Source organism: Dendrobium catenatum, unplaced genomic scaffold, assembly GCF_001605985.2.
Source record: "Dendrobium catenatum unplaced genomic scaffold, ASM160598v2 fragScaff_scaffold_963, whole genome shotgun sequence".
Lineage (NCBI taxonomy): Eukaryota > Viridiplantae > Streptophyta > Magnoliopsida > Asparagales > Orchidaceae > Dendrobium > Dendrobium catenatum.
Genome location: NW_021319425.1, coordinates 4,510 through 13,772, shown reverse-complemented (window position 1 = coordinate 13,772; position 9,263 = coordinate 4,510). Strand labels below are relative to the sequence as shown.

Genomic DNA, 9,263 nt, shown 5'->3' with positions numbered 1-9,263 from the left:
GAGACGTTTTTTTTACTGCTTCTTAAAGCGGCTTTTTAGTACAAATTTTTAAATTTTTGTACTAGAAAGCTGTTTTAAGAAACAGGAAGAAAGCCATCCCAAACGAAGCCTTAGTCAACTTTTTCTTTGGAGTTATAAGTAGATGTGTTGCGTCCTGGAGTATTCGCGGCGGTAGAGAAATATATGGTTTAACGTCTTAGCATTGTACGAAGATCCAGCACACAAGCAGATAAGAGAGGGGGTGTAGCATTCATAAGAGACACCAGAGTTTTTTACGTGGAAAACCCCCTTCGAGATTCGTGCCCGATCAAGCTAATTTTGTGATGCCGTATCAAGATGTAAGTGTATCTATAACCATGCAATAATTCAAAGATTTGCAAATGAATCAAAAAGAAAATTTGAGTGATAAAGATGTTCAAGTAAAATGAAAAACCATTAGTCATATTAATAAAGAAAATTATAGATATCATAAGCGAGATTTTCTATTGTGGAATGTACTAATCATATGCCTCATCTTCCACCATCTCAAATTGAATGTCATTTCATGGATAATACAAATCATCTTCTTTCATTTTTTTGCGCGTTATATTGAGAATATAACCCAGCTCATTTTAGCCTGTTGGTTGGGGATTTTGACTAATAATCAAGAGATTTTGAGTTATATGCTTACATATGTGATGTGTATGTATGAGTTTACCTTAATGACTCAAATGTCCAAAAAGTTAGATATTAGATATAGAAATATATAAATATTATGTGGTATGGCTATAAATAAAAAAGAAGACGAGAAAATCAAATATTATGCCGTATCAAGGAGACTTTAGCATGTATTTGAATTTGCTGTTTCATTAGTATCAATCTTCTTAATTTCTTTTATTGTTTTTTTCACTGCAAGTGAAACTCATCAAATTTAGGTTTTGTTTGGGATGGGATGACTTTCTCACTACTTCTTAAAACAACTTTCTAATATAACAAATTTATTTTTTTTATTAAAAAGCTGTTTTAAAAAGCAATAAAGAAGCCGTCACAAACAAAATCTTAGAAGAGAATTTGATATCATAAAACATTATAAAAATTTGTGCAACTGGTCTTATATAGAAGTCCAACATGTGGAAATCATCATTAGTTTCATTCAAAAAAATAAAATAAAATAAGAATATATTGAAAAAAATTGTGTGATGAAATTCTTGAAAAAGAAAGAATGATTTTTGGTGGAATTTTTTTCTTAAAATAGCTTAAGGTTTCATATGGGATAACTTTTTAAATATTTTGTAAAACTATTATAGAAAAAGTAACATTTTGAAGTTATTATAGGAAGAAATTTCCTAGTATAAAATCTTTTTGAAAACAGAGAAATAGTAATGATCAAATATAAATTACAGTTCTGGTTTGAAAAACAAAGCAGTAAGAAAATTATCTCAAACAAATCCTAAACAGAAATATGCTTCGACACTAATATAATGTTGTGATTATGTATAGAAGATTGATTTTAATAACATGATTATATAATATGAAGAGAGAGAGAGAGAGAGAGAGAGAGAGAGAGAGAGAGAGAGAGAGAGAGAGATCTTTGGGCCTAAAGAGATAGAGGCGAGGAGATGCCATTGAGTATTTATTTTCATTTTATTGTGATTATAAAAGTCTTTTGATTGTTTGAATCTATGATTCACTATTTTGTCACATATCAATCTTAACATCCTCACACAATAATCAATTTTATCTGTCAATGACTTCTTTACCATTCACTAACAAATCCACATAACAAAGTTGATTATAAATTTATCTCATCGCATAATACTTCCCAAACACTTCTCGAATTACATTTTCTTATTTATATCTTTTATTATTTTGTATAATAGATTCAAAAGTACTTAAAGTATATCATATTTAGATATTAATGTATTTTCTAATGATATTTAATAATGATAATTACAATCATATTCATAAAAATTATAAAGTCAACAAACATATCTCAAGCTTTAAGATTATACTTCCATATTTATCCCTCCACCCTTAAGTGAGGATGCTCATGTGCATGACTGACGGATGAATGACTTTATACTTTAAGATAGAAAGTAAAATGAGTATATACGTAAAAAAAGTTAAGAGTAGCTCCAGTCGTAGATATGATTAGAGATAGCCATCTTACATGATTTGGTCACTTAAAATATCGGCCTTCCAATGTTCTTATTAGGAGAGTAGATGTATTAAATCTGATATATGTTTAGAAATATAGAGGTAGACCTAAACAGACTTAATTAGAAAAAAAATTTATTAACTTTAAATGAGAATTTGACTCTTAATAGAACACAACGGAGAAAAATTATACATGTAATCATCCCCATATAATGAGATAAAAACTTATGTTTGTTGTAGTATTTATCCCTCCAACAGATTACAACAAAAATAAGCCATCATGATGTGAGATCAGAAGGGCGCATAACCACATATTCTCTTTGTTGATCAACTGCAAAGGTATCATTTCCCTTGCGAAGGCAAACTCTTCATTACTCTCAAAAGGCTTAACGAGAAAATTCAGATTAGGATATATTTTGTGACAATTCAAACTCTTAATTATTGAGACATTGGCCGTTTTGGCCTAAGAGCCATACGATTTTGTCTTATTGATGTAACTTCCTATTAGGCCACACATCCCAGAATTGCTCGAGGATGAGCACACTTAACTATGGAGTTTCTTATAAAAAATCTGGCAATTACATCAAAAGACATCGATATTTAACAGTTTAATTTTTTTTACTTAATGAGTTTCACAATCTCTCCCACTTAAGTAATTGATGTCCTTGTCAGCGCGCATCTTTATCCAAGAATCATACATCAAGCATATAGGATTCTAGAGATGGCGCCATACAAGTTCAAATGGTGGTTCCCATCATGTAGCACTTTGTCACATACATGAATTAATATAGACCTCAACAAGCTTTGAAAGGATATCTGATAATGATTGTTGTTCAAAGAATCATTTTGTGTTCGTCTTTCATCTTCTGTAACATGAAGGAATTTGTTACAATTCAGACTCTCTGGAAGGTTCGGCCATGAAAGGGGAGTGGCTGTCTACAAGAACATACACATTATGATTCATAAAGTAGTTATTTTTACTTTCATAATGCCCAGCATAAGCAAATTAACCACCAAAATATCAACAGATAAAATAATACATATAATATAAATACTAACATAATAAAAATCTAAACAAAAATTTGCATCGTGTAAGACTTCATTTGGAACAACTTTCTTACTGTTTCTTAAAACAACTTTTTAGTACAAAAATATTTTTTGTACTAAAAAACTATTTTAAAAAAGTAATGAGAAAACAATCCCAAACCAAACCTAAATAAATAAATCTGAGATTAACAAATTGAGTTAAGCCAACAAATATATATATATATATAACTTTAATGCATTAACTAACTTTAAAAAGTAAGATGTCGACAATAAACCTAACATGAAGAATACATTCAGCCAACAATTATTACAGATTCACAATCTAAAAAAATCAGGAGAAACTATTTTGTGCGGCCGCCGAACGCAGTTTACCGTCCGGAGACCAATCAGAATGAGTCACGTCAGTAATACCGAGCCAGGTGTCGAGCGGTACCGAGCAGTACCGAGCCGGGTATCAAGCAAGAGGTGACGTGGTGCATTCTGATTGATCTCTGGATGGCGTTCAGTGTCTGCACAAAATAATTTCTCAAAAATCAAACGCATAATTATCATATTTTCAATAAATGATACATGTTCATGAACAATGTACAAATTGAAAAAAAAAAAATTGTAGAACGAGAGCACATTGCCCAAATCCAAGAAAACCCACAAAGAGAACTGAAGTAGCCAAAACCAAAAACATGCCACAGGGGTTCATTCGGTCTTAGAAAAATATAAGAACTGCAGCTCATTTGTGCAAGAAAAAAAGGCCAAGGCAGTAGCATTGAAGTTTGCCACAGATTAGACATGAAGAGGATGTTCTTTTTGAGCTAGTGTTGGTGAAGTTGTTGGGGCTTGATTGAATTTAAACTGTTGCTACTGTTAAAAGAAAGGAGCAGATTGGAAGAAAATCAGAAGAAAAGAACAGTAAAGAATAATCGCTTAAATTTCTACTTTAAAAAACTGAGAAAAGTGAATCAACCAAACAAACCAAAAGGCTGAAGAAGGAAGCCAGCGATCGAATGCCTCAAACATTCTTAAAAGCAAGCCATCACTTCTCATTTCTCCAAGGAAAAACAACAACAACAGCAAACAAAGGCGAAAAGTGAAGTACCGAATATGCGTCATTTTGTAACTAGGTGAGTTCTAACGTTCTACAGCCACAAATTTCACATCACAACTGAGAGTGCAGCAACTAAGCTATGCTTAGCTGGTTTGTTGGTGTGTTGCATTAACTAAGCTGAGAATTGTTGCGATGCAAAGCACCCAAATACCAGCTTGCAGACCACTAAACAGTCTTCGTTTGATTTCTTTATCTTTTCCGTTTCAAAAACATCAATCAAAGAAATGGAGGTTTTAAACAGAGAAACTACTACCATAACGCTTCTCAAAACAGTAAAGAAATGGAGTTTCCGAAAAAGCATGCGTCACATTCAAAAAGAAGAAATTATGTCATTTTGAAATGAAAAAGGTAATATTAAGCCATCTCAAATGAGGCCTTAGATACATTTGGGTTCTGGAGAGCCACTAGCACATCCACATACATCATATACATCATACTGAACATTTCATGTACGAATCTTCTTCCTGATAACAAACCCATTGAGTTCCGAACTAGCATTAACATTAAAACAGCATAGAAAAGGTAAGAAACGTATGCGACTTCTGCTTAAGAGCACATGAAAGTACATATAACTATTTTATACTTAAAAAAGCATTTCTATAGAAAAGAAAATGTTGGTTTCACAAATCATAGTTCTCAAGCTATTATTGAAATTTGTTTAAATATTGATGTAATTCAACTTTATTTTTAAGATAGTAATCAAGAGAGGGAGAGACATGGATGCAACATCAGAAACAAGTTAAATAAAATTTAGATACTAGAGCTTCAAGTTTTAGAATTAGTAACACTTAGGAAAGAAGATGATGAGTTTGAATAGAATGGGGAAGAAATGGAAGGCCAGAAATTTGGCGATGAAGAAAAAAGTATGGATGATGACAAGAATGGAATAGATAGTAATGAGTATTTGATTATTCCTAAAGTATACATGCTTGTAACTTAATTATTGCACTATTTAACCTATTTAAGCATGTCAATTAGATTTTTAATTTATAATAATCTATTATGAAACATGTTGTAAGTTGAAATGTTACACCACATGAAAAGTTTAATACTATACCAATGTTGTTAATACAACAATTTTTATTTTACACCCCTCAAAAAATTCCTCATAATAGAAGTAAGTTTTTAAGTGAAATAACCATTAATTTTTTAAGCATAAATTCAGTTAGGTAAACTCCAAAAATGGCAACCAGTGCCTCAGGCTTTGGGCAACCATAACAGCTTAAGGGGTACTAAGGCTTTTGACAACATTATCTCAAGTATTACACTACACCTCTCTCATAGCAAATAAGCACATTGAAGATAGATAAAAAAATCATCTCAACAGATAAAACAAATAATGAGAGCTTGCTCAAAAATCAAACAATAGGACATAATGACTAACCAACAAGAACTTAATCTTCCTCAAACGGGAGAGATCAATAAGCCCAAAGTAACTGCTCCACTTCTCTGTTGGAGCATAGTCTGATAAAAACAGAACAATCTGAAAACTAACGAGTTCTCATTACTCGTTTAGAGATAAATATAATACAAAAAAAAAAAAAGACAAAAGAAACGCACTGTGACGAAGATTCTTGGTTTGCTATTAAATATACAAAAAAGAAAAAAGATCAACAGAAAGAAATAAATGCTTCCTTATATACTGAAGGTTGACAAAATAACAATGCCCTTTAAACAACGCACACCACCAATTCAAACCCCACCATTCTATACTTATCCACCAGAGTCCCAGTCTCCTCACCTCAGAGCCCTCCTCTTCTATCAATTAATTATAATAATTCGGAAATGTGGAAGCAGCCAACTAAACCAGAAGAAACATAAGACTAATCCATCATTTAAAATGGAGAGGAAAAAAAAAACGAATTCGATAACACCATAATCAAAGTGCAGAAAAAAGGAAAATTTCTAGCAAAACAATTCTGACCAGTCCAGTTTCGCCACTCAGCTAGAGCTACTGCCGCCGCCTCTTCCCTTCTTCGTCAAATATGATCCAGAAGGAGGAGCGTAGTATTCTAGGTACCATTTCACGAACCTCTTCAGCCCCGTCTGAAGGTTTGTGTTGGGATGGTAGCCGAGTTCCTTTTTCGCCAAGCTAACGTTTGCATGGGTGAAGAGCACGTCTCCGTTCCTTGGCATCTTAACAAACTTACGCTTGGCCTTCACCTTGAGATGGCGCTCAAGGATGGAGACAAGCTCAACAACCGATACGGGGGATGTGTTGCCGAGGTTGAAGACACGGAGCTGGGCAGGTCCCTGCTTTGTGCCGCCGCTACCCGTGCTCTTCTGGGCTGTGTCCAGAGATGCAAGGGAGCCCTGCACAATGTCGTCAATGTAAGTGAAATCTCGGGCGACTGTGGCGTCGTCAGGACCTTGGAATATGCTGATGGTCTTGCCAGCAAGAATATCCCTTGTGAAGAAGAAGCAGGCCATGTCGGGGCGGCCCCAAGGTCCGTACACGGTAAAGAACCGGAGGCTGGTAATGGAGAGACCATATATGTGATTGTATACATGAGCGATCTCCTCACCGGCCTTCTTTGTAGCGGCATACAGGGATGCCGGGCTATCGGTTCGATGGGACTCCGAGAAGGGAACTTCAGTGTTGAGGCCGTACACGGACGAGGAAGAAGCCCAGACAATCGCCGGCTGAGGGTTGGCGGAGCGCGCGGCTTCGAGAACGGAGACGAGGCCGGCTACGTTGCTGTGGATGTACGACCCGGGATTCTTCATGGCGTAGCGGACGCCAGCCTGGGCCGCGAGGTGGAGGACGTGTGTGAAAGCAACGAGGTCGAAGAGCTTGCGAAGAAGAGGGCCATCGTTGATGTCGCCCTCGACCACGAAGACGCCCGAGTGGGAAAGCAGAGCCTGACGGGCACGCTTCAGTGAGGGATCGTAGTAGTCGTTGAAGTTATCTAGGCCGACCACGCCGTCACCGCGGCGCTTGAGGGCGTTGGTGGCATGCGAGCCGATGAAGCCAGCGGCGCCTGTGACAAGAACGGAAATGCCAAATGGGCGTCGCCGGATGCGCGCGGAGTCTCGCACACGCTTCTCCCAAGCAGGATCACCCCAAGCGGGGGAGGAAGAAGAGGTACGGAGGGAGCGGCGTTCGGTGATCGAGGAAGAATGCAACGAAGCGGGGGATGAGGAGGACAAATTAGGGGAAGCCAGGAAAAGAACGAAGAGGACAATGGCTGCAACAATAGTCCAGCACAGAAACTTGTGGAGAGAAGAATAGTGCCATCGAAGGAGAAGGCGCAGGTAATGGTGGTGGGGTTTCTCCGACTTAAACTTTCCAGGCGACGAAGGTATATCGACGTCCATATCAGAATAAGTTTCTCAGCCCCCAAAAGCCCCCCGACCAAAATCTCCCAACCACGAAGAAACCAAAACCGAAGGAGAACTCTTCGGCAGAAATTTCCAGGCTCTTTTCTCTTCGATTCCTATTCGAAGCATCCGTTTTATTTAATTAAAATTTTTATACTAAAATTTTAAAAAAATAATAATAAAAAAGATAACACAAATGAAGCATTAATATCTTACAAATAACACTTTAAGCATTAAAAAGAATGAGAATTGACATGCAAACTTGTTGCGTCCTAGAATATTCGTAGCGGTAGAGAAATATATAATTTAACGTCTTAGCATTATACGAAGATCCAGCACACAAGCAGATAAGAGAGAGAGAGAGTGTGTGTGTAGCGTAAGAGACACCATATTTTTTACGTGAAAACCCCTGAAAAAGGGGAAAAAACCATGGGGCTTGCCCAATTTGAATGAATCCACTAGTCTTAATTTGCAGTTGATTACAAATAAGGTCATTCCTTAGGAGAAGGCCTTGGCTTAATGTCACAAATGTACATCATATAGAGCGCATTACATGGTGGGAGTTACAATAATCAACATAGATGTCTTTGTTTGGTCGGCACGACCATAGTCGATAGGATAAAGGTATGAAAGACCATTGTCTGGTGATGGAGGTCGGAAGGATCATAATAGACGACGGAGTTCGGAAAGACCGTAGTCAGCAGGAGACTGGGATCAGAAAGATCGTTGTCTGATGATGGAGGTCAGAAGGACCATAGTAGGCGACCGAGCTCGGAATGACTGTAGTCGACAGGAGACCGGGGTCAAAAAGACCGTTGTCTGATGATAGAGGTCAGAATGACCATAGTAGGCGATGGAGGTCAAAAGGACCGTAGTCGACAGGAGATCAGGGTCAGAAAGACCGTTGTCTAGTGATGGAGGTCGGAAGGACCATAGTTGGCGACGGAGGTCGAAATGATCATAGTCAGCAGGAGGCTGGGGTCAAAGAGTATTGTATGGTGATGGAGGTCGGAAGGACCATAGTTGGCGACTGAGGTCGAAATGATCATAGATAGCAGGAGGCCGGGGTCAAAGAGTATTGTATGGTGATGGAGGTCAGAAGGACCATAGTAGGTGACCGAGGTCATAATGACCGTAGTCAGCAGGAGACCGAGGATAAAAAGACAGTTGTCTCATGATGGAGGTCGGAAGGACCATAGTAGGCGGCGGAGGTCAGAAGGACCATAGTCGGCAAGAGACTGGGATCCGATAGACCGTTGTCTGGTGATGGATGTCGGAAGGACCATAGTAGAGGACCGAGGTCGGAAGTACCGTAGTCGGCAGAAGACTGGGGTCTGAAAGACCGTTGTCTGGTGACATAGGTCGAAAGAACGACGTTGCTCCTCCGGACCACCACTTGAGGCCTCGAGCTCCACCAGGACACCACCTGACGCCTTGAGTTATGCTGGACCACCACTTGAGGCTCGAAATTATATCAGACTGTAACATGAGACTCGGACTTCTGCCTGGCCACCACTTGACGCTGAGAGTTCTTCCAGAGTACCGCCCTTCTACTACGCTCTTTTGTATTAACAAATTAAACATCAAAATTATATTAAAATATATATTCTATTTTGAATGAATTAATATTTATAAGATTTTTTTATATAGTTAAAAA

The 9,263-nt window shown here is 37.6% G+C and overlaps 1 protein-coding gene across 3 annotated transcripts; it reads right to left on the bottom strand.

Moving 5' to 3' along the window:
• Window positions 1-2,869: 2,869 nt before the first annotated feature.
• On the bottom strand, window positions 2,870-7,736 carry LOC110114519 (UDP-glucuronate 4-epimerase 3-like). Of its 3 annotated transcripts, none has more exons than XM_020847435.2 (2): window positions 6,210-7,736; window positions 2,870-3,072 (listed from the first exon to the last, which is right to left on the bottom strand). In XM_020847435.2, exon 1 carries the CDS (start codon window positions 7,601-7,603, stop codon window positions 6,227-6,229), a length of 1,377 nt encoding a protein of 458 aa, XP_020703094.1. In that variant the 5' UTR covers window positions 7,604-7,736; the 3' UTR covers window positions 2,870-3,072; window positions 6,210-6,226. The 3 variants fall into 3 exon arrangements, with proteins under 3 accessions (XP_020703094.1, XP_028553355.1, XP_028553356.1); XM_028697522.1 differs by having other exon boundaries at window positions 2,870-3,068; XM_028697523.1 differs by lacking the exon at window positions 2,870-3,072 and adding an exon at window positions 3,674-3,692.
• Between the last annotated feature and the right edge of the window lie 1,527 nt (window positions 7,737-9,263).